The 24,511-nt window shown below is 37.3% G+C and overlaps 1 protein-coding gene across 3 annotated transcripts in view; it reads left to right on the top strand.

The window, feature by feature from the left end:
• SMG1 (SMG1 nonsense mediated mRNA decay associated PI3K related kinase) overlaps nucleotides 1–23,322 on the top strand; it is a 115,983-nt gene extending 92,661 nt beyond the window's left edge. For all 3 annotated transcript variants that reach the window (XM_030578576.1, XM_030578577.1, XM_030578578.1), the window contains 24 exons: nucleotides 30–276; nucleotides 1,026–1,255; nucleotides 1,946–2,194; nucleotides 2,636–2,774; nucleotides 2,858–2,967; nucleotides 4,422–4,640; nucleotides 5,095–5,285; nucleotides 5,625–5,797; nucleotides 6,022–6,301; nucleotides 7,613–7,885; nucleotides 9,100–9,334; nucleotides 10,853–11,079; nucleotides 11,599–11,749; nucleotides 11,833–12,022; nucleotides 12,283–12,752; nucleotides 14,278–14,415; nucleotides 14,848–15,000; nucleotides 15,337–15,516; nucleotides 15,737–15,964; nucleotides 16,511–16,722; nucleotides 16,930–17,036; nucleotides 18,872–19,051; nucleotides 19,145–19,251; nucleotides 20,632–23,322. In XM_030578576.1, the coding sequence (XP_030434436.1) occupies nucleotides 30–276; nucleotides 1,026–1,255; nucleotides 1,946–2,194; nucleotides 2,636–2,774; nucleotides 2,858–2,967; nucleotides 4,422–4,640; nucleotides 5,095–5,285; nucleotides 5,625–5,797; nucleotides 6,022–6,301; nucleotides 7,613–7,885; nucleotides 9,100–9,334; nucleotides 10,853–11,079; nucleotides 11,599–11,749; nucleotides 11,833–12,022; nucleotides 12,283–12,752; nucleotides 14,278–14,415; nucleotides 14,848–15,000; nucleotides 15,337–15,516; nucleotides 15,737–15,964; nucleotides 16,511–16,722; nucleotides 16,930–17,036; nucleotides 18,872–19,051; nucleotides 19,145–19,251; nucleotides 20,632–20,709 (4,767 nt within the window). In that variant the 3' untranslated portion in view covers nucleotides 20,710–23,322. The remainder of the gene's footprint in view (nucleotides 1–29; nucleotides 277–1,025; nucleotides 1,256–1,945; nucleotides 2,195–2,635; nucleotides 2,775–2,857; nucleotides 2,968–4,421; nucleotides 4,641–5,094; nucleotides 5,286–5,624; nucleotides 5,798–6,021; nucleotides 6,302–7,612; nucleotides 7,886–9,099; nucleotides 9,335–10,852; nucleotides 11,080–11,598; nucleotides 11,750–11,832; nucleotides 12,023–12,282; nucleotides 12,753–14,277; nucleotides 14,416–14,847; nucleotides 15,001–15,336; nucleotides 15,517–15,736; nucleotides 15,965–16,510; nucleotides 16,723–16,929; nucleotides 17,037–18,871; nucleotides 19,052–19,144; nucleotides 19,252–20,631) is intronic.
• The last annotated feature ends 1,189 nt before the right edge of the window (nucleotides 23,323–24,511 follow it).

The following is a 24,511-nucleotide window of genomic DNA, read 5'->3' as shown; positions in this document are numbered from 1 at the left end:
CTTCAGCTTTTTAACAATTTCTTTAAAAGGTTATGCTAAGTTTGCAACAAAGAGCACAGAAACGTGCTAGTTACCTCTTACACCTTGAAGAAATTAGTCCTTGGTTGGCTGCCACGATGAACACTGAAATAGCACTCCCTGGAGAAGTGTCCGCTAGAGACACAGTTACAATTCAAAGCGTGGGGAGCACTATCACAATTCTGCCTACTAAAACCAAACCCAAAAAACTCCTTTTCCTGGGTTCAGATGGGAAGAACTACCCATACCTTTTCAAAGGTAAGACCTGGAAATTTCCTCAGGATTGTGTGTGTGGGGGGAGAAGTTGCTAAAATATTGGGCAGATGCTTGTTTTATATGTATATTATTCAGGCTTACACTCTCTTTTAATTAGAGAGTAGCACCTCTAAAGTTGGAAAGATGTATTGTGAACCTTGAGTGTGTATTGTGATAGTCAGCCTGGCCAAAAAACCTTTCAGGCAGTCCTTAAAATTATACCTGAACTGTGGATGAGAGACATTGTAGGTGTCCATATGTAATAGTGTCGATCATCCATCGGTTTTTCTTTCCACAAATGCTGTAAGATTCTCTGACTCACATAAGCTGCAGAAGAAGAGGCCTGTGGGTCCTTGTGGCTGTTGCAACAGAAAACAGAATTCCAGCTGCAGCCTGTTTTGATCTTCCTTATCAGCTGAACTCTGTCATAAAACTCATGCAGTAGCCGGGAGAGCCTCAGCCTGAGGTTTCACACATTCCTGTGAATGGTAGGGAAGTGTTCTGCAGAGCCGGCACTCCATTTGCATGCTTCTCCCATGGAGTTATAACAGCAGCCCAAGCCCATGGACTGTTCCATTAGCAAATACCTCATTGCTTAGGAACTCATTCTGGGCCTGGATAGATATGTAGCTGTTTTAAATCTACAATGGAACGTGCACTTCAGAAATGCTACACTAAGGCGAAAAAGCTTTTATAGTTTGTTGTAGAAGCTAAATTTTAAACAGAATACTTTCTTAAATTTCATAATACAGGTTTAGAAGATTTACACCTGGATGAGAGAATCATGCAGTTTTTATCAATTGTGAACACCATGTTTGCTACAATTAATCGTCAAGAGACGCCACGGTTTCATGCTAGGCACTATTCCGTGACACCACTGGGAACGAGATCTGGCCTAATACAATGGGTGGATGGAGCCACTCCTTTATTTGGTCTTTACAAGCGGTGGCAGCAGCGAGAAGCTGCTTTACAAGCACAAAAGGTAAGTGCTGTATTTTTAAACTAATTAGCGCCTCTCAGAAGTGGAATATTTCACAAGTTGCTTTAAAACCTAAACCAAATATTAAAATATTTTTTATGATTTTTATCTGTACATGCATTCATGCTGAGTAGATCTGTATGTTCATCTCTCATGGAATTTGATCAGATATCAGACAAAACTGTATAATCAAATTCTCTCTGTTAGTGAGAGGAACATTTCTTAGGCATATCTTTCTTTAATTATACTATTCTTGTGTGATACTTCAAGGGAGGAGCATTTTTGGATAGCTAAAGTTAGTTACTCTAAACCATTTTAGTTTTTTTTCCCATTCTTAGCTCTTTTGTCACTTTAGCTTCTGTAGCTTTAGAATGGGATTTTCAAAAGTGCTAACTATTGTCCTAACCTTGTTGCTACTGAATTCAATTGTAAAAGTCCCATTGACTTCAGTAGAAGTTGAGGTAGGACAGTGGTGAGTGCTTTGAAAATCAGTCATAAATTAAAAAAAAAAAACAAAAAACAAAAAAAAAAAACCTCCTGAATTTGACGTAGTCCAAGCGCTTCAAGTTATTATCCAAAGAGAGGATTTAGATTCCAATTTTTTTTAGTCTGAACTGACTTTAGGATAACTTTTTGTAACTCAGTATTGTAGTTAGAATAAATAAGAGAGCTTTATAATGCAATTTCTTGTAGGCTCAGGATTCTTACCAGACCCCTCAAAATCCTGGAATAGTACCTAGACCCAGTGAACTTTACTACAGTAAAATTGGACCTGCTTTGAAGGCAGTTGGGCTTAGTCTAGATGTATCTCGTCGTGACTGGCCTTTGAACGTAATGAAGGCTGTTCTAGAGGAGCTTATGGAAGCAACTCCACCAAATCTTCTAGCTAAAGAACTTTGGTCGTCATGTGCTACACCTGATGAGTGGTGGAGAGTTACGCAGGTAAGCTAAAATATATTATTTTCCTTTTAAAAACCATATTTTTGACTTAGTGGAGGGGCAGCAGATGCTTGGGATGCTTATAGCAATGATACTCTTGTAGGGACAGGTGAGCTAGTACTATTGAATCATCATTTAACAGAAGTGTGTGCTTTAATAAGGATAGTTGGAAGAAGGGAGAGCAAGAGATTGGGAGTAAAAGCAGAAAAAATGGTGCCCTAGAAAGAAGTGGAAAAACCTGATTACCTGTATTTTAATTAACCTATTACCCGAAGTTCTTAAAGAAATGAATGCTCTGTTGGTAGATGTCCTGAGACAATCAGTAAAGGAGAACTTGCAACTGACTGCTGTGAATTATCCTAAAAAGAATAATAATAAAGTAATTAAGTGATTTTTTTAAAGATTCCTAAAACCAAAAACATGATTCTGAAATTTTCTTTGAAGTCATATGCGAGATCCACTGCAGTTATGTCCATGGTTGGCTATATAATTGGTCTTGGAGACAGACATCTGGATAATGTTCTTATCGACATGACTACAGGAGAAGTTGTACATATAGATTACAATGTTTGTTTTGAAAAAGGTAAAAAAAAATTTTTGTGTTTTATACATAGTTCAAATATAACCTTTTCTTAATAATTAAAAATCTGAATCTTTCCCTTGAAGGAAAAAGCCTTAGAGTACCAGAAAAAGTTCCTTTCCGGATGACGCACAATATTGAAACAGCACTTGGAGTAACTGGAGTAGAAGGGGTTTTCAGGCTTTCTTGTGAACAGGTAGGCTGTGACACTTCTAGAAATGTGGGGAACTCTGATCTGTTGGTTGTTTTGGAAATGCTTCCCTTCTCCTTATTGTCTTTTCAAACCCTTACTCTATTCTTATTCTTTAAATGTTGTTTGATATGGAGGAAATAAGAAAGTAGTATTATTTTGGGGACATTTTATATTTTTGTGAAACACTTTAAAAAAAAAAAAAAAAAGTATGCAAGTATGTAAAATTTAGCTCCAGATGTTGGCATGATCACATAGTCCATTGTTTGGCAGGTTTAACTGACTTCTAAAAATTAGGCTCTCCAGATCAGAAATATAAAGTATTATGTTTAGAATATTATGTTAAAATTTGAGATAAATGCAATGTAAGAAGCACATAGCTTAACATACCTGCTGACATTAGAAATAAGGCACATCTTTAACTGTGAGTGTGATTAACTATTGGAACAAACTACCAAGGGAAGTGTTGGATTCTCTATCTCTTGATGTCTTCAAATCAAGACTTGGATGCCTTTCTGGAAGACATGCTTTGGCCAAACACAGGTTTTTGAGCCCAGTACTGGAGTAACTGTGTGAAATGTACTGGCCTGTGATATATAGGAGGTCAGACTAGATGATCTGTTTATATTTTCTGGCCTTAAGCTCTATGAAGCTATTATGTCTTATGGGGATATATAAGACAGTTAGAGAATTTAATACCTGAAAAGTTTTTGTATTCTAAAAGTAAATTGAGGGGGCGTTTCTGGAGAACTTGTGGTGATGTGACAAAGAAGGCATTAAGTTTCACCGAAATCTTAGCTTACTACTAAGCATGTTCAAAGTCTTCTTTTAGCCGCTAAGAACCTTTTTCTTTATTACTGCATAACAAACAGATGAAGTAGCCCTCCAAGAAGACTATATGTATGTCAAACTTACATTTCAGACTTCAGGTTTTTTTAGTGTACTGTTGTGAGGTTTTTTTTTAAAAAAGTGGTGAGATTTTTATTTATTTATATATACGTTACACAAGGGGGAAGTGAGAATTTTTTTACTCAACCATAACTCAAATGACTGAAGGGATTTTGCTTAGTTGTCATTATCTTTCTTCTTCTTTCTCTACTACTTTTCTTCTCTCTGTCTTCCCATCTCTGTGCACCCTTTGTGCACAAATAAGAAAAGAAAAATCAGCTTTAGGGAGAGACAAATATAGAAAAATTCAGCCCTGAAATAAATCTTTTCAAAGAGTTAGGAGCTTGTGAAGAAAGGTTAGAATGCAAACTCTGGTGCAGCTGTAACTCAAGAAAGCGCTGTTTGAACTTGCAGCTATAATTGTATATACTTCAGTATATCTGCCTTCAGGAAAGTTATGGATTGCTTTATTTAGCTATTCAAATATTAATGTCTATATCATATTTAAGAACTGTGCTCTTTTATGAGGATAGCTTAACCTGACTAAACTTATTAAAATATACAAAATACAGGTTCTACATATTATGCGACGTGGGAGAGAGACTTTGCTTACGTTGCTTGAGGCTTTTGTTTATGATCCTCTTGTGGACTGGACAGCAGGAGGGGAAGCAGGATTTGCTGGGGCTGTGTATGGTGGTGGTGGCCAGCAGGCTGAAAACAAACAGAGCAAAAGAGAGATGGAAAGAGACATCACTCGTAGCCTCTTTTCTTCAAGAGTAGCTGAGATAAAGGTGAACTAGAGTCACTACAGTAAAATGTCATGTAAAATGTTTATCTGTCAGATAAAACGTCTTAAAAATGCTAAAAGTGTCATGAATAGAAATTCTTCACATTTGAAAGTAGTTTTTGCATGTTAGAAAATAGTATTTGCAATTCAGGCCCAGATTTAGGAAAGTGTCACTGTTTAGAAAGGACATTTAAGAACACGCTTAACTTTTAAGCACATGAAAGTTAAGCATGTGCTAAAGTAATTTCCTGCATTGTGCCACAGGCTTGAAATCTGAAGCCTAGAGACATAGATCAATATTTTGATCAATCTTAAAAGCTTAAAACCTGTGAGAGTTGAGGAAATCTGTACCTATGGATTACAGCTGAGCAGTAGCACAGAAATGAAGTACTCCCTCCTCTATCCATTTGAATAAGTAGCACATATATTTTTTCTAATTTCTGTATCTTGATTTATAGGTAAACTGGTTTAAGAACAGAGATGAAATGCTGGTTGTGCTTCCTAAGCTGGACAGCAGTTTAGAAGAGTATCTAAGCTTGCAAGAACAGTTGACGGACATTGAAAAATTGCAAGGCAAATTACTAGAAGAGATAGAATTTCTAGAAGGAGCAGAAGGCGTGGATCACCCATCTCACACATTGCAGCACAGGTATAGAAATAGCTGGGCTTCTACAGTGCTTTTATTTGAGGATCTTAAAGCTTTGTTTAATATTTCACTGTTAGCACATTGCAGCTCTTTATGAATTAGATGCTGTATGCACATTGGTTAATTTTATAACGGTTACTTTGGACCAGGGATTGACAGCAGTGAGAAACTTATTCTCACAGTGCAAATACAATTTACAGAAGTGTTAGTTTTAAACTTTTTCTAATATGTAATCTGTGAAAATTATAAAATAGATTTTCAGATCAGTTGAGTTAGTATGGCTTTGATCAGTGTAGTTAAATATTTCTCATATTAATAAATTCTGTGACTTCTATAACTCAGGTATTCTGAACACACCCAGCTGCAATCGCAGCAAAGAGCTGTTCAGGAAGCAATCCAAGTGAAGCTGAATGAATTTGAGCAGTGGATAACACATTACCAAGCTGCTTTTAATAATTTAGAGGCAACACAACTTGCAAGTCTTCTTCAAGAAATTAGCACCCAAATGGACCTTGGTATGAAATAAATAGCATTGTATCCTTCTTTTGATATTTTTATCCATGAAAAAATAATTGAACTAGTATTTAAAACCAAATGTTTTCTTAACAAATGACTTAAAACTGTTTGTAATACTCAGGTTTTATACATATAAATATATTATTTTAAATTATGGTTATATTACATATGTGATCTCCAATAGTTACAGGAAAATAGTTAAAACGTAATCTCTTTCTTGAAGGTCCCCCAAGTTATGTACCAGCAACAGCCTTTCTGCAGAATGCTGGCCAGGCACATTTGATCAGTCAGTGTGAACAGCTAGAGGGAGAGGTTGGTGCTCTTCTTCAACAGAGGCGGTCTGTTTTACGTGGCTGTCTTGAACAGTTGCATAACTACGCAACAGTAGCTCTTCAGTATCCCAAAGCTGTGTTTCAGAAACACCGAATTGAGCAGTGGAAGACGTGGATGGAAGAACTCATCTGTAACATGACAATAGAACGTTGTCAGGATCTCTATGGGAAGTAAGTTACAGCACAATGGATTTCCCTAGTAATTTAATCCTTGCTACTTTCAAGATACCTTTATTTTAAGCAGGAAAGGTAAAACACTAAAGTTTTGTTTTATGTTAAAGTGCCATAGTCTTTCCAAGGAGTGTTTCCTTTTTAAGGTGCTATTGCAGACATTTTAAAAAGAAAATAGAGAACATCTTTTAAAGTATGGTCTCACAGCTTCATCCATATAGTGACAAAACAACTATGAATATTGTTGCTTTATTTTCTGATTAATGGCAGTGCACAGCTCTAGGAAAGTGACCTTCATGGCTTAAAACAAAACAAAACCCTACACCACACCAAGCAGAGTTTTGGTCATGAAAAAAAGTGCCGGAGACTCCATGAGGTCCAATAGGGACTTCGGTATTGTTATCAAATACTACAGCGATGGGCGGTAGAAAAACACTAAAGTGCAGTGAACTGATGTTTTAGCATGGTTAGTGGTTTTTAATGTTAATTGTACTTCTGAAATTAGGAGACTTCTGGCTTGTTGTCCACCAGTTGATCTTGAGAATAGATTTTAGTGTTAATGCTGGATTATAAGCAAAAGGCAAGAAAGGTAGGATGTCCATTGACTTACATCAGTGCTGTTCTAAATTTATTGCCAACTCATTCCCTAAAGAATGTTGAAAGATGACACTAAAGAAGGAAGACTTTTTTTCTTTTGAGTTAAAATAAACATTGAGTATATTGATCTAGCAAATATATCTACTGTATTAGAAATGTTCTGGAAACAAAGGATCGCATTCTGGCTAATGAAGGGGAAGTGAACTTAAACTCTCCACCTCAATAAAAGGAGATGTATTCAAAACAAAAGCAGTGTTAATTTGCATTTATATCCTGGCTTAGATCAACTCTCATGATTTTTTTGTGTGCCAGGGGAATCTGGATGGATATCATGATTTGGCCAGGCCCTTGTGTATCAGCAGACTAAAACTGGTTGGAAAGAACTAAAATATTCAGAAAGGGATGGGGAAGGGGAATCTTGTGAATGTTTTGCCATCCTTTTTTTGACCAGGAGACATGATCTGCACAGGTGTTGTCCATGCACTATTGTACTCCATGTCAGGAGCCATTGAATGAGTTATCAGTCCATGATTTGACAGAAGAGCCAAAGAAAGGTGGCCATCCTCTACTTTGTTCACATCTAGAATTTGGCCTAAAATATTTGATGATTCAGTTCGTGTTTAAATATGGAGTACTCTCCCTAGGGAATGGAATGGAATGCAGCTTGTTAAAGTTTCAGAAAGGAGAACTTGTCATTTTGCTGTCGTTTTACAGGTATGAAATGCAGTATGCTCCTCAGCCACCTCCAACTGTATGTCAATTCATAACTGCTACAGAAATGACTCTTCAAAGATATGCAGCAGATATAAACACCAGACTAATCAGACAGGTGGAACGTTTGAAACAAGAAGCAGTCACTGTGCCAGTTTGTGAGGAACAATTGAAAGAAATTGAACGTTGCATTAAGGTTTTCCTTCATGAAAATGGAGAGGAGGGGTCATTAAGCCTAGCAAGTGTTGTTATATCTGCTCTTTGCACCCTTACAAGGTGAGTAGTCTGTTACAAAATACATTATAGGTAGTTGATCTCATGGTCTCTGGATAGGCTGCCCCCTATGAGATCCTCTTTCAGCCCCCTTAGTGTACCCTTTCAAGTTCCAGACCTGTGCCTCCACTTCTTTTTGTGGTCGGGTCTTGTGATCCAACCACTGTCTCTGGGTTACAGCCCCTTGGCTACGAACTGTGACTAATTCAGGAGAGCCAGCTGGGGTTGGATACTGCGAGGTTTCCCTTTGGGGAGCCTGTGACTGTATGTGTGTGATGCAGAAACAGCTGATTAAAAAAGAGCATGATTTATTTTTCCTAACGATACCCAGTGCTTAGAGAAGTGGATTTAAAATAAGAAACCTACATGCATATTTCCTTACCTAAGCTTTTAACCTCTTTATCCATGGCTCAGGTGAGTTTGGCTTATTCCCTATCTCTGAGTTGAGTGAAAGAGTGTGTCCTGTTTGCAGCTTTTCCCACCAGTCCCTGAATGTCACTCACTGTCGGCCTTTTCACTGTCACATCCTGACCAGCCTCTCTGACCACTTCCCCCCACTTTTATGCCAGAAGCACCTTTTAAACTGATCAGGATTTTCTGGTCTTTCAGGTTCTCCTTTGATTCCAGTTTAACTTTGGAAGAATAAAACACCCTAGCCTGGATGGATCCAGCTAGGTGGTCCTTCCCCACACCACCACACTTGATGGCCCAGCCACTGTTATCTTAATTGCAGCTGCCTACCAAAGAGACTGTCTTATCTGTGTCCTTGTTTTCCCTTTCTTACCTGACTCCTCAGCAACCCTTTTACAGCCTCCTTTGATTTCACTCTATGCATTTAGGCAGCCAGCAATACACAATTGCTGGGAAACAGTCACACACTGTTCATAAGAAATATAACAGACATTTTCCCAGGTCATCACAGATGACTTTATATTCATTTTTTGGCCAAAAAAAAGGTAATTTTTTTTACACTTGAGTTATTGACTTTAATTAGAAAAGCATATTAAATGTGCATATTAATATCAATATAATATCAGTATTAAAAATCTAAATTACCATATTGCCTAGAATATGCTATAAAATGTTGCCTTTTTTAAGATCTGTTCCATTCCATGTGTTTTATGGCTAGTTTGTCAATTTAAGTGGTAGCAAAGTAAACTTAATATGCATTAGCACATGTGCTTTTACTTGTCTAACAAAAATATTGCTTCGTTTAGACGTAATCTAATGATGGAAGGTGCCGCATCTAGTGCTGGAGAGCAGCTGGTTGATTTGACTTCAAGGGATGGAGCCTGGTTCTTGGAGGAGCTGTGTAGCATGAGTGGGAATGTTACATGCCTCGTGCAGTTGTTGAAGCAATGTCATCTGGTCCCACAGGACTTGGACATTCCAAACCCAATTGAAGCATCAGAAGCAGTTCACTTAGCTAATGGAGTTTACATCTCACTTCAGGTGAACAGTACTTTTATGCCATTGTTTTTTCCCAGATACATCAGCAAAGCCATATAGTTTATGTTGTGTTCCAAAAATTCTCCTAAAAAAGTATTTATAATTATTTTACATTATTACCAGAAGTCTTTTATCAGGAATTGGTCTTAAATATTCCATTTATTCCCTGACTCTCAACCTATTACGTTTACTATAATTACTTAATATTTAAATGACTAAAACAAACTATTAATGCAACCCAGAATTTTGAAAAATGTTACTATTTATTAACCATGAGATATAGAAGATGGAGATAGTAACAAATTAGTCAAAACAACAGCTCCATGTCTTGCTGTTATTTCATATTATTCCCTATCACTGGGAGTCCAAAAAGGTTTCCAAATGGTATTTAAAATTTTTCACTTCTATTTATTTCTAGCTGCAATTTATTCCCTCACCCCTCCGCCCCCAAAAAACCAAGCTGTTTAAAATACGCTAAAGGAATACTTTACAGGCCTCAGTTCCCAGACGTGGGAGGGGGGAAATGATCTTAATTTTACCTACAGAAGAGTGCTCACTCATAGAAACTTTTGACTTTAAGGGCAACTCTGAATCATATGGACCAATTACTTGGTTTTCACCAGCCATCCATTTGACTGACAGGTGTGACTGTTACATTTTTGAGGATTTTCGTGCTCCTGAGTCACTTTTCAAAAGCACTCTTTACCACCTTTATAAAGGGCTTTGAGAGTTTCTTGAGAAAGGTGGTATTATATTATTAACCTGTGTTTCAGAAACATGTATGTAACTTAATTGCACTGCACACAAATAAGGCTATATTTCCTTTTGAGTTCTTAGATGAGACTTGAAAATCTTTCTAAACTAAGCTAACCTTTCTTTTGGTGCATCTCGTCTTGTTTTGGAGATGGAGGGCACTGGCTGATACTTGCACAACCTGCTTTAGCCTTCTGATACATTCTGCTTAGTGAAAACAGCGATTCTCAAAATGAAGTCTCTGTACCACCAATCATCTGCAGAGCACTTGCAGTTAGTCCTTGCGGTGCTATAACTCCTCATTTCTAGTTGCTAAACAGCAGTCAGATAATCTAAGTCTACTTTAAATGTTTTCCAGTTATTTTTCCATATTAAAAATGGTTATTTGCTACAGGGTGGTGGTTCACTCATCAGTGGGAAACTAGGTAATCTGCATAAGTCATGAAAAGGTGACAAGGTGGGCAACAGGACACTTTCTTTAAGATACTGCGTTCACTGCTTAATGTTTTAAAATCCTTTTGGTTTATGTAAAATGCCATTGGTTTAGGTTTAAAACAGCTACACTCGAAGTTACAGGGCTTCCTATTCTCGATTTATATGATAAAATATTTGAAGCAAGTTTCTGGTCCTTTTGCTACCCAATAGTCTGTTGTCTTCAAACAACCTTTTACTGTAGATGGCATAATAATAAAATAAATAAGGCATTGCATATGACATCTAAAAAGGGAAGAAGCTATTTTTTTTCTTATTCTTGCATACTTCTGACAGGAATTGAACTCAAACTTCAGGCAGATCATTTTTCCAGAAGCTCTTAGATGTTTAATGAAAGGAGAGTACACTTTAGAAAGTATGCTTCATGAACTGGACAATCTTATTGAACAAACAACTGATGGAGTCCCTTTGCAAACGCTGGTTGAATCTCTTCAAGCCTATTTGAGAAATGCAGCTATGGGGCTAGAAGAAGAAACACATACTCATTACATTGATGTTGCAAGGTAAATAGTTTTGTGTGTGTTTCCTTTAGTTCAAAGTCAATATGTTTTGCCATATTCTCACCCACCATGTGTAATTCTTGGTTTGTCTTTAATTTGATTCTTTGTTACATATGTCACCTAACAATGGATAATACTTAGTTTTTAATAGTAAAATGAGTGTAAATGTGAGATTATGAAAGCTTTTATATTTTAATCATCATAAATTAGACCTTATGCTGCATTTGATCGTTTGGGGTATTTCCCAAAGTTTATAGGCAATACAAGGCCATTCTTTTAGCCAGACATTTTAAAAGAAAAGCTTAGGAAAATATGGAGAGATGAGATTTCAGGAGAGCAAGTGTCTCTAAAATCTGAGAAGGCTGTGAACGGGAGTGAGGAATTCATAGTTTTTGCAGTTCCTGCAGCAGCCATGGTTTGAATGAGTTTTCTGCACAAGACTTTCTGGTCAGATAGAATCACCAGTGGCCATAGGTATTTTTGGTACCAAAAATATTTTAACCCCCTTATCTTTTTTCCTAGAATGCTTCATGCTCAGTATGGTGAATTAATTCAGCCAAGAAATGGTTCCGTTGATGAAACTCCAAAAATGTCAGCTGGCCAGATGCTTTTGGTTGCATTTGATGGAATGTTTGCCCAAGTAGAAACTGCATTTGGCTTGTTAATTGAAAAGGTATGGCTTTATTTTTCAAAATATCCTTGAGGCATAAGGCATTTATTAAACAAGAAAATAATTCTTTTCTTACTTTCATTCAGCTAAACAAGATGGAAGTACCTGTTGCATGGCGTAAGATTGACATAATCAGGGAAGCCCGGAGCACTCAAGTTAATTTCTTTGATGATGATGATAATCGACAAGTTCTAGAGGAGATTTTCTTTCTAAAGAGACTACAGACAATTAAAGAGTTTTTCAGACTCTGTGGTACATTTTCTAAAACTTTGTCAGGTAAATATGCATTAATGTAAAAGAAACCATTTTTGTTTCATAGCAATAGGAAATCTCCCTGCTCTCTACCATTTTACCTATGAAATGAGTACAGAATGAAACTAATCTATATTTCTGTAACTTACATATTTTAAGATGCTAGTGCCTAGCAAATAAATGTAAATTCTGTCATGTAATAACATTGCTGTCTGTACAGAAAACAAATGAAATTTTTCTAGATATACAAAATGTTCATATGAAATACTGTTTCTTTTTTAAAGGATCAAGTTCACTTGAAGATCAGAACACAGTAAATGGACCTGTGCAAATTGTCAATGTGAAAGCCCTTTATAGAAATTCTTGTTTTAGTGAAGACCAAATGGCCAAACCTATAAAGGCATTTACAGCAGATTTTGTGAGACAGCTTTTAATTGGCCTTCCAAATCAAGCCTTGGGGCTTACTTTGTGCAGTTTCATCAGTGCTCTGGGTGTGGATATCATTGCTCAAGTAGAAGCTAAGGACTTTGGAGCAGAAAGCAAAGTTTCTGTGGATGACTTGTGTAAGAAAGCTGTAGAACACAATATCCAAATTGGCAAGTTCTCACAGTTGGTCATGAACAGGGCAACAGTATTGGCCAGTTCATATGACACAGCATGGAAGAAACATGATTTAGTGCGCAGACTTGAAACCAGTATTTCTTCTTGCAAGACTAGCCTTCAGAGGGTGCAATTGCATATTGCCATGTTCCAGGTAAACCATATGTAAACTCTTTCCAAAATTGTTCATCTAAAAATATGCTTTAGTTGTGTCATGCAGGCGCATAAAATACATATTGCTTGTGGAGTGTATAATGAAGATTGATGGATTTTTAGTAGACTTAATTTAGTTTTCAGTTTTTAAATTTTATTTAATACATAGATATGGAAGAATAGCACAACATGCTAGTAGCTTGTGGAGCTAGCTGCTCTCAAGAGTGCAAACATGACAATTTATAATTTAAGTTTTGGAACTAAACTTATATAAATCAGTGTCCAGCTATGCCAGAAGAAGGACCGGAGACACTGGGTGCGTTTAATTATGCTATAAATGTATTAAATGTCTAGCAGTACCCAGCAGATATAAGTGTATGGTGCAGGTAATTCCATAATCATTTCAGTGTGTACCCAAGGGGCTTCTGTCAGCCCTCTCCCTTACCCATTGTGGTCCTCAGCCAACCCACAGCCTGGACTTCCCCCTCTGAATAGGGGTAAGAGAGGTCTATAAAGGGAGGGGATTTGGCTCCCTGTTCTACCAGTTGAAGGGGCCCCATCCTCACTCCCCTTTCCCACTCCTTTAAAGGATATCTCCTTTAAATCCTTTACTAATCCATTTTATTGGATCTCCGTATCCCTTCCCGATGGAGTACCTGCACTGGACATCCGTCCCATGTTCCCATAATGAGTTGCAATATCACAGTCTAATTCCTTTTCCTGTTTGCCCAACTGAGCCTCTCCTCACCCTAAACCAGTTGGGTGGAACATAGGAAAAAAACCACTTGTCCAATCTGATGATGAGGGAAAAATTCCGTTCCAGCCCCCTGAGAAAGGAGGAACTAGTGCAGTGCCCACAGTGAAAAATCAACGCCCCTGAGAAGCTCTCCCATCAGTGTAGTAGCATCTTCACTAAAGTGCTAAAACGGCACAGCTGCACCACTGCATGTGAAGACAAGCCCTTAATGATTTCTGCTATGGAGATATTTGGTTGAGTGTAATATTGTGATAAGTCTTCCTTTTGAAATGTTTTGTATGTTTTAGAAAAGTGGAGCAGGAAATTGTTTTTATTTTAAATGTAAATGAATTGTTTTTAAAAATAATCAGCAATAACAATTAAAATGTTAATTGCTAAACTGTTTCATAGATATTCTGTTTGTTAACCTGTGATGGTTAAAAACCAAGTATAAAGTGTAATCTGTTTTCCCTATAGATTAACAGTACATGTACACATATTTTCTGAAGGGTTAATAATAAATAGTTAATCAATTTAGTCCAACAGGGCAGTACATTATTTATATCCATGGCTTATAACTATCTGTATCACCTTCTACCGATGTTTATAACTATGATGCCTGCTGCTTATATCTGTAACATATTTGCTATTTATTAATTGTTTAACTCTTTATAAATGTACCCTTGATACAAAATGTAACCATAATGTTAGAATTAATGTCTTATAATAAGTTTTTAATATTTTTGAAAGAAATTATATAAACTTCAATACAAATATTTTTCTGAAAAAGTGGCAGCATGAAGATCTCCTTATCAGTCGCCCACAAGCCATGTCCATTACTCCTCCACCCCGTTCTGCAATTTTAGCCAGCATGAAAAAGAAACTTCATACGCTCAGCCAGATCGAAGCTTCAATTGGAACAGTTCAGGTATTTTTCTTTTTTGGGATGTGTTTTTGCAGCATGCATAAATGTGAATTCTTTCTCATTGTACTAATGCAGTCCACACATTCCAAAAGTGTCCACCTCTTGCTCACCATGATTCTGGTTAGCCATTGTGAGCTAACATCTTTTACCTGGACCTGTTAGTTTGAGTTGCCTTCCTCTGTCCCACCTTTTGCGTATGATTCCATTACTTCATCCCTCTGCCTCAGCAGACACAGCATTCTCTGCTTAGGTTGGCAGAAAATTTTCTCCATGACTAGATACCCAGATATACAAATCATACTTCTCCTGAAGGCTGAGACACTTATCCTTCAATAGGAAGGATAGTCCCATGGGTAGAGTGGTTTAAAAAAAAAAAAAAAAAAAGGCTTTGTGTGTTTTGCAGTTTTTTGATTGATCATCATTTTCTCGATATAGGAGAAGCTAGCAGCACTTGAAGCCAGCATTGAGCAGCGTTTGAAATGGGCAGGAGGTGCCAATCCTGCATTGGCCCCAGTCCTACAAGATTTTGATGCTACTATTGCTGAAAGAAGAAACCTTGTCCTTAAAGAAAGTCAAAGAGCAAGTCAGGTAGTATAAGCTATTTCACTGATTAGTGTTGGTTTATTTGAGAATGTAGGAAAGTTTGTTCAGCCCTACTGCAGGTAGGGTTTGGAAAAATCTCTGGCGCCAGGAAGGGCAGTTGACTATTTTTGGGGATTCCAGAGCTTATCCCAACTGCTTTTAAATTAGAAAAAATTATATAATGTTATTGCCCATGAATTGACACAGTTGTTACTACTGCCTGCTTTGAGTGCTCTTGTCTAGAAGTAGACTTGCAGATAAAAGCCTAGAAGCATCATTGTGTTTTTATTTGATGTAATATGCAATTTAATTGGGGTGGTTCTCACTTTTTCTGCTTTGTAGGTTACTTTCCTCTGCAGTAACATAATTCATTTTGAAAGTTTACGCACTAGAACAGCAGAAGCCTTGAGTCTTGATACTGCGTTATTTGAACTTATCAAACGTTGTCAACAAATGTGTTCATTTGCATCACAGTTTAACAGTTCAGTCTCTGACCTGGAGCTACGTTTACTTCAGAGAGTGGTGAGTAAAGTTGATGGGGGAGACGGATTGTAGAATACAACATAATTACAAAGCTTATGAATGGCTTCTCCACTTTATTTTCACTTCTTATTAGTTTTGTATGCTTGTTTTAGCAAGGAAAGCGTATTGGGTTAAATCCGTTTAGCAGTAGACATAAAATGGGAGTACTTGTGTAGTAAATTATTGTATCTAGATAGAGCTTAAAATTTTCTTTTTTCAGGGCACCAATCTTGAACATCCTATTGGTAGCTCTGAATGGCTTCTCTCAGCTCACAAACAACTAACCCAGGACATGTCTACGCAAAGGGCAGTGCAAGCAGAGAAAGAACAACAGATAGAAACAGTTTGTGAAACAATTCAGAATCTGGTTGATAGTATTAAAACTGTGCTCACTGGTCACAACCGACAACTTGGAGATGTCAAACATCTGCTGAAAGCCATGGCAAAGGTAATGCCCAAAACTTCCATTGTTTTGTTATAGAAGACCTACCTAGTGTTCAAGAAAAATAAAATTACCAGGGTATTCATGTTAGGCTACCTCATGGTATTCCCTAAAATTAAATATTTAATAATGGTGGTTCCTGCTTATGTACCTAGGGCTGAACTGATTAACACTTTGAGATCAAAGAAATTTTACTCAAGGGTATATTGAGTAAAGGGGTTCTGGAACATTGTGCAGGTATCAGGTCAGAATGATACAGTTTGATCAAATATTGGTAAACCTAAGGTTTGCCTTTCTTGTATGCATGTCTCTGTTTCTGTTTTAATCCACATGCGCACACAAATTTAAAAATTTTGTAAATGTCCAACATTTCCTTTTCAAGTTAGATAAATCCGAAGAACATGTTTAATCTATTGAAATTACAGTCACTTATGTATGTGGTGTTCATAGGAAAACCCATCAAAGGCTGTAGAAGCAGGGCAACTGCTAAGCTTTTCTATGATACAGAACAAAGCAAACATGAATCTTAACACCTAGTTTCTTTGTTTATAGGATGAAGAAGCCGCTCTTGCAGATGGTGAAGATGTTCCCTATGAGAACAGTGTTAGGCAGTTCTTGGGTGAATATAAATCATGGCAAGACAATATTCAGACAGTTTTGTTTACATTAGTTCAAGCTATGGGTCAGGTCCGCAATCAGGAGCATGTTGAAATGCTGCAGGAAATAACTCCCACCCTGAAAGAACTCAAAACACAGAGTCAAAGGTAAAGCTATATCTTCTGTATGATTGTACAGAATTTTACTTACTGTTTACATATGTAAATAAAACCAGACACACACAGCATTCTAGTTCTTTTCCAATCTATTTGCAGAATTTCACTTCATTTTTACTCAGGTTTTCATTTGGGATTTTCAAGTAACATACTGTAGCTGATTGTATAAATATTTATGGACTTTATTATGTTTCCTAGTGTCTACAATAATCTAGTGAGTTTTGCATCACCCTTAGTCACGGATACATCAAATGAATGTTCAAGCCCAACATCAGCTGCTACATATCAGCCAACCTTTGCTGCAGGTAACATTTGGGAAAGTATCAAATCAAACATGATGGATTTTTTAGCAACAACATTTTTTTAGCAAAAAAACAAAAATTGCTTTATAAAATTTACTGCCAGTGAGTTAGTTCATGAGTGTGTCCTGTTCTTAAATAAAAATATACTGTAAAATTGAAAAATGTATATCATATAAAGTAGCCTCTACTTCAAACCACAAATCCCAGAAAATTTATTAAATTTTTTTATACTCCTTGTTGTGCTTCATGCTCCATATCAAATATGCTGTAAATGCACCAGAACCTGTTAGTCCAGAACCTTCTGTCTACCTTACGAACGAAGAATGAGTTAGTGGTGCTTTGCTTTGATACCCTGATATTTGGTAAATAGCCTCACAATCTAATTTTTAATGGGTCGAGATTAATTTTAAAACATCTGAATTTATATACGTCAACAAGACTTACTTTGTAAAAATGCAGTCACCCAAAGACCATTATTGCTGTCCATATAAGCTTGAATTCCCACGTAAGGGTTTATTGTAAAATCGGTGCTTGGAGTGAGTTTACATTCTAACTCCTATTGATAATAGGAATAGGTTGCATAAGTTCCTCGCAACAGTTGTGGCAGTGGAATCTTTTAACCTCATGTAAATACATGGTTTACAAAACAAAAAAGAAATTCTGGTTTAGTTTTGTGAGGTGGGGAAGTAAAATGGGAGCAGAAATGAGGAAGTCTGGGGAGCAGAAGAGAGAAAAGCTGCAGTAGGGTCATGCATTTGTATATGTATTGAAATGCTGTGTTTGGCTCTCTGATATGTGTTGTGCATATATAGAAAAATAAAGGATTAAATCTCTACTGTGTACTGTTTTGGCACTCTTACTACACCTGTTTCTCAAAGAGAAAATATCAAACTTTGTGAAACAGGTATTTCTTACAGACTACGTGTGTGTATATACCAAGTTTTAATTAAAAAATATTAGTTGTATCCAAACCCAGTTTGAACTGTTAGTCTGAAAGGACACTTTTTAAATAGTTGATGGAATTTTCATTCAGACTTCCCAAATTTTTGTCGGGGCTGAAAATAAGCGTGACAAATTCTATACTAAAGGATGTGTTTTTTTAAAATTAACATTGATTTGCCTTGTAAACTGTATAGCTTCCTTCAGTCCATTCTGTGCACACAGTTCAATGGTAATGTACATGCGCAGAAGGTGTACATGCTGTAGGCATATGGAGGTGACCTCAAGCACTCAGACCAAGCTGTCTAGCAAATGGCCCGGTTAAAAAAGTTTCTGGAGTGCCACGTTCTCAGGCCTGTGGGGCAGAGGAGCATATGGAGAAAAGGTGGATGGAAAACCAAAAAGCCAGTAATCTACTTAGCTAATAACAGTGAAGCTGCCTTGAGAGACAGGTAGCTGCAGGCTGGGTGCAGAAGAAAGAAGGGGAGGAGGGAAAGGTCATAATAGCTGGAGAGAGAAGATGAAGAGGGTTTAAGGGGCAGAAGAGAGCTATATGCCGAGGCTAATTCTGCTGTTCAGTAGTTGGACAGGATTTGTGGATGGGATGAGAAGGCCAATGTACAAATTAAAAAAAAAAAAAATCTGTTTAGTGTCAGGAATCCAAATCCCAGGACCATTTGCTTATTCATTCATATGCTAGTTACTAATGGGAATACCTTGGCTGCTAATCATCTCCCATAAACTTGTTTTAGAGAACTAGGAAGTTAATGACCTCTTTATATATGTTTCCTCTTATTTAGAATTTTAATTTTTACATTTAAATGAGTGTAAAAACAAATCAGTTTTAGTAATACTTTTCTCCATTCTGTTGCTCAAATGATTAAACATTATCTTTACAGCAGTGCGTAGCAATACAGGACAGAAGACCCAGCCAGAGGTCATGTCGCAGAATGCAAGAAAGCCAATTCAGAAAAATCTTGCTACGTCAGCAGATACGCCTCCAAGCACAGTTCCAGGAACTGGCAAAGGTGTTGCCTGTAGTCCTAAAAAGGCCGTCAGGGACCCTAAAACAGGAAAGGGTAAATAGTGGAGTAAAAATGGTTGTAAAATGTGTTAATGTGCTTCAATATGTACTGTTAAATGTAGCTGATTGTTTTAATTTGCATTTTTAGCTGTGCAAGAAAGGAATTCATATGCAGTTAGTGTGTGGAAGCGAGTCAAAGCCAAGTTAGAGGGCCGAGATGTGGATCCCAACAGGAGAATGTCTGTTGCTGAACAGGTGAGTTGAATTTGGTAAAAGTTTAAGTAACAGTCCTTGTTAACAATTCTTGTCAATAAATTATCAATTTACTTATTTATCTTTCATTAAAGCTTGATTGCAAAACTGAAACCTAAAGTGAGTGGTCTCAGAATTGTATATATAATCCACATTGGAATCATAGTTGTTTTATAGGAAAGAGGACCAGTGGGAGGGATAGAATGGGAAGCAGTATTGCTGCACTAGATCTAGTTTGGGAGAGCAGGAAGAGGGGAACAACAAATTAGATGTGCCTTTGCAATACAGTGTGGGAGCAAAAGCCCCCAGTGCAAGTTTAGGCTATATATGCAGAGAGTCACTGCAGATTAGAGAGGCTCTGGTGTAAAGTGCATCTGTAATATTCTATTTAGGCAGCAGGAAGTTCAGTAAAAACTGTCATATATATATATATTTACTTTAGTGACCCAAAGTTCTCCTCCTTGTTAGCTCTGCAGAGCCAACACAATTAAGTGTGTTGTTTTTTTCATGCATCAGAATTGTTGCCTTTTGTGCATACCTTTGCAACTCCCTGTCTTTAATAAGTAACATAAAGGGCATAATTTCCCTGTGAATTTCAGCATTATAAAGAAATGCTTATTTTTACACACATAGGTTCCATTGACTTCAATGGCATTACTTATCTAGTTCAAACAGGAATTCAAGGAAGTCCTATGGCCTGCTATGCAGGAGTTGCTAGTTGATTGTAATGATCATTTTTGGCTATTTAATTTATGTATATATGAAAAGCTGAGCGTGTTCTTAAATGTTTGCAGCACTGGGGCTTTAAAGAGGATACTTGGTCTTTCCTTTTCTGAAACTCTGTTTAATAGGCAGCAGGTTTAAAGCAAACAAAAGGAAGGACTTTCACACAACACAGTCAATCTGAGGAACTTCTTCCCAGGGGATGTTGTGAAGGCCAAAACTATAGCAGGGTTCAAAACAGAATTAGATAAGTTCATGGAGGATGGTCCATCAATGACTATTAGCCAAGGTGGTCAGGGATGCAACACCATGCTCTGGGTGTCCTTAGTCTCTGACTGCCGTAAGCTCGGAGTGAACGACAGAGGATGGATCATTCAATGATTGCCTGTTCTGTTCATTCCTTCCGAAGCATCTGGCATTGGCTGCTGTCGGAAGACAAGATACTGGGCTAGATGGAGCGTTGGTATGATCCTGTATGGCTGTTCTTATGTAGATTTGTATGAATAAATGCACTGAATATTTAACGTTTACTTAAATTCCCTAAAAAGTTTCTAAATGTTACGGCCTAGTCAGCAAGTACTTTATCGGTTAACTTTGATTTTGAAAATGCATTCAGTAGCGCTAGTTTTAATAGCTTGTATTTATTTGTCTCTTTAATAGGTTGACTTTGTAATTAAGGAAGCAACTAATCTAGATAACTTGGCTCAGCTGTATGAAGGTTGGACAGCCTGGGTATGAATAGGAAGAAAGCAGATCAGTCTGGTTCAGCAAGGTCAGACATCCACCAGAATCAACTCGGCCTCAGGCATCCATAGCTGCACCACAGTCGGTGGTGATGCATACTGGGGCTTAATCTGAGGAAACCTAGGAAATCTCGGTGCACTGGGAAGTGAATCCTGCAGGATAGCTGCACTCAGGGATATGCTAAACACAATGGTCTGCAACCCCCCAGGGTCAAGGGTGAAAGCTCACCGCCTGAACAACACGGTTGTCTTTCTGCTACAGAAGAACTGCAAACGTGTCAGGGGGTTAGCTGCAGAAAAGAAATTGGAATGCTACAAACCGCAGAGTGATTGGAACTCAATTCCACCTGACCCTGTGAACAATTCAGGAAACATCAAACCCTGTTCAAAGAAAAACAGGAAAATGGGTCCGTGAAGAAATCACAGCAAAGGGAGATTTGATGCATTTAGATTCTTGTTGCTCTTGTTGGTTGGCAACAGTGCTGGTTGAGTTGACCAGTTAGTATAAAAAAGGCTACAAGGTATGAACTTCAGAAATGGACTGAAAGCAAAGAGCTGTATCAGATACACACTACATTGGAAGAACTTCTGAGATAGAAGAAAAAGCCTGTGTGTCTTCCCCCTTTTTTCCCCGCTTGCCCCATCCCCTTGGCTTATTCTTGTAGTTTAGGTGTACTTCCAATATACTTTTTATTTCAATCCTTGTATTTCACAGGTTAGTCAAATTAACAAAATTTTTTGTTTGGTAAACAGGAAAATTTCCAAAAATACTGAAAATATTGAACATTCATTAATTATTTCTGAGTTGGCTGATCAAATGCAAAATGTAATTTTGGTTACTTTAAAATCATTTCTGTGATTTTTATCATGTACAGTTTCTCAAGATTGTCACTGTGCATTTAAAAGTAATGAATCTAGCAGGCATTTGATTTAATGTGCACTTCCCTCTGCTTGCAGTGTACACTTTTTTGTAATTCAGAATTGTCCCTCAAATCTCATTCTACTGTGATTGCTGTAGTTTCTTTGGTAAAATGTAGCTAATCCAATGTAATCTTTACCTTTTTAAAAACCAGGATAGAGTATCTAGTAGAGTTTTACATTGTTGATGACAGATAAACAAACAATAAAGTGATATTCTGGTGGAGGTAGAGTGATATGCTTTTTAATTCACGTTCTTAATGCTTTAATTTACACTTGTAAATTATTGTGCTTCAGTTTACTGAGGTTTTCAGGACCTGTACATATAATATTAATGAAGAACTATCCAATTTTTGTTCAACTCATTTGAAAAGATTTGTGCAAAGTAATTGTGCTTTGCCATATGACTTCAGTAGATAGTTGTTCAATAATGCATTGATAATTAATTTCTTACCATCAAGATTTTCTTAAATTCAGCTCTGCACTCAAAGTGTGGTTATGGTCAGAAAAGTTTCTATAAAAATGGCATCTACTTAACAGATCTACTTTCAGTTCATACTGTGCCATATCTGCCTATTGACTAAAATATTTTTCCACTGTTTTATTCTTTAGACTATATGGACTGTGCCATACTATGGAAGAGATGAGCTGGTTCTTTTTGTGGCTCATGCACTTAGCACAATTCTGTTCCGATTACAGAATCTATTACTAGTGGTGATGTCCAAGATAGAAGGCACATTGCTGGAACTCTCTGATCCCAGACGAATTTGCAGGACTGGTGTAAAAATCATTTCTCTATTTGTAAACTTAGCAAATTTGGTTTAAAAGCCATTGAAAGATGATAAACTTGGAATTCCATTTTAGCCACTTAGAATGTGTGCCATTTTAGCCACTTTTCAGAGTAAAAACACACTTTAAATACTGAGCTACCCAAAATGATTTTTTTAAATCAAAACTTAATCATAATTAAATATCTTGGGCCAAGTTCATCACTTGCATGAGCTGACACAATTTTCATTTATGTTAAGAGAGTTGCACTTGCTTATGTGAGTGGAGAGCTTGGCCTGTAGCTAGAGTAGTGATTATCAAATAACACAAATTAACAAAAGGCATAAGTAACAGAAGAACATACATTATTTTACATATTTACCATGTGTTACCTCTTATGCCTTCTCAGTAGGTCCTAGGCAGATCTGCATTCACTCTCCTTTTGCCAGTCTTTCATGGACATACTTTAGTGTTAGATATTCCAACAAAACTATGGCCTTTTTTGCATTCTGATTGCCTGACTAGGGGTAGGGAGGTCACAGGCTATATGTTTATTGATACTCATGACAAATGCATTCCAATATCAATGCTTTCGAAACCCTCTGCCCTGACATGTATTGCAAGAAATAGTGTTTGAATGTTGAAAGCAAAGAAAATTCATATGCCTAACAAGACACTCTCACTGCTAGTCCATTTTACTTTTTCTCCACTTTCAAATAACCTTACAAACAATCTGTACTGGAGCACCATAGTAATAAGACTGTATTATACATGCTGTTTTATTTCTTGGAAGCGGGGGGAGGGGAGGGTTAACGCACTCACCTGTGGCTCATGTATTATTCCTCTGCTATCCAGAAATGAAACGCTTGTGTGGAGATGGGTTCTTTACTGCCTAACTGAATAAAGTTTAAAAAGAAACTCAGCTTGTATTCTTAGTTTCCTTGTATGGTATTCTAAATTACTGTTGTTTTTGTAAGTTATAGGGAGAGGGACAAAATTAAATCATCTTAAATGGCCTGCAAGTGCCAAATTTAGACCTTTAGAATTAAGCATGTGTGTAACGTCAGCTTCATTAGGACTTCTCACATTCTAAGTTTTTATAGTATTGGAGCCTCAGTGAACTGGGGTTGTAAACATTTTTTTGATTAAATATGCAGATTCAGTATAAAGTTAGGGAAACCTATGTGCAGTAGAATCTGCTTATGAGTTAATCTTAATAGTGGACTTAATCTAATTACATTTTTTAAAAGACAAGACATAGCTTTATGAGCTGGGTGAAACCATGTTATGGGCTGAGTTTAAACCTCCGAGTTGATGCATAAACAAATCCTACATTTAAGATAGTTGTAAGAGACAGTTAAAGGGCCATGCCTAAGAGTCTGCCCAGAAACTACTACCAAGGGGGTTGATAGATTGACTGGGTATTATGACCGTGTGGGTGTGAGAGAACACAGGAAAAAACTGGGAACAGACAAGACTGCAAGAGAAAAAAAGCAAGACACACACAGTAGTCTGTGAGCAAAGTGTGACCCTGGAAAAAGCTAGAGAGCTTTTGGGTCTGGGTTTGGCTGTAGAGATTAGGGGGGCGGGTAAGCTATGAAACTGCTTCTTTTTGTTCTTGGTTCCTTCTGCATTCAGAGACGTGGGTTTTGTAAATAAACAAGAATACAGCAAAGAAATGTGACTACCCCTAATTTCTGTATCCCCAGGGTCCTGAACTTTGACTAGTTGCTCAGTTCAAAAGGGGCTTCAATGTTGTCAGGAGTGGGATTCATTTTTCAAGGAGAGAAATTGTGAGCTGGTATCCTTTTGAACCAAGATGGACCAAATAAATGGAGGTGCTTGTGGAAATCAGAAAAGGCCAGCAGGATTTAAAACAAGACCTAAAACAGGAACTGGAGACTGCCAATGGAATTAAAACAAGATCTAAAACAAGACCTGGAGGTTTCCCAGAAAGGGCCCAGAGATGGCTTGCAGGCTGAGATGAGATTCCTGTTGGAGCAGCAGCTACAGAGTGCTAGGACAGATTGAGAAACCCAGCTGCAAGACACCAAGGATGGAATGGTGAAACAGATTGACAAAGTGATCAATAATCTGACTGTCATCGGCCA

Source organism: Gopherus evgoodei, chromosome 10 (genome assembly GCF_007399415.2).
Source record: "Gopherus evgoodei ecotype Sinaloan lineage chromosome 10, rGopEvg1_v1.p, whole genome shotgun sequence".
Classification (NCBI taxonomy): domain Eukaryota; kingdom Metazoa; phylum Chordata; order Testudines; family Testudinidae; genus Gopherus; species Gopherus evgoodei.
The sequence above is the reverse complement of the archived record's forward strand: the minus strand, read 5'-3'. Positions and strand labels throughout refer to the sequence as shown.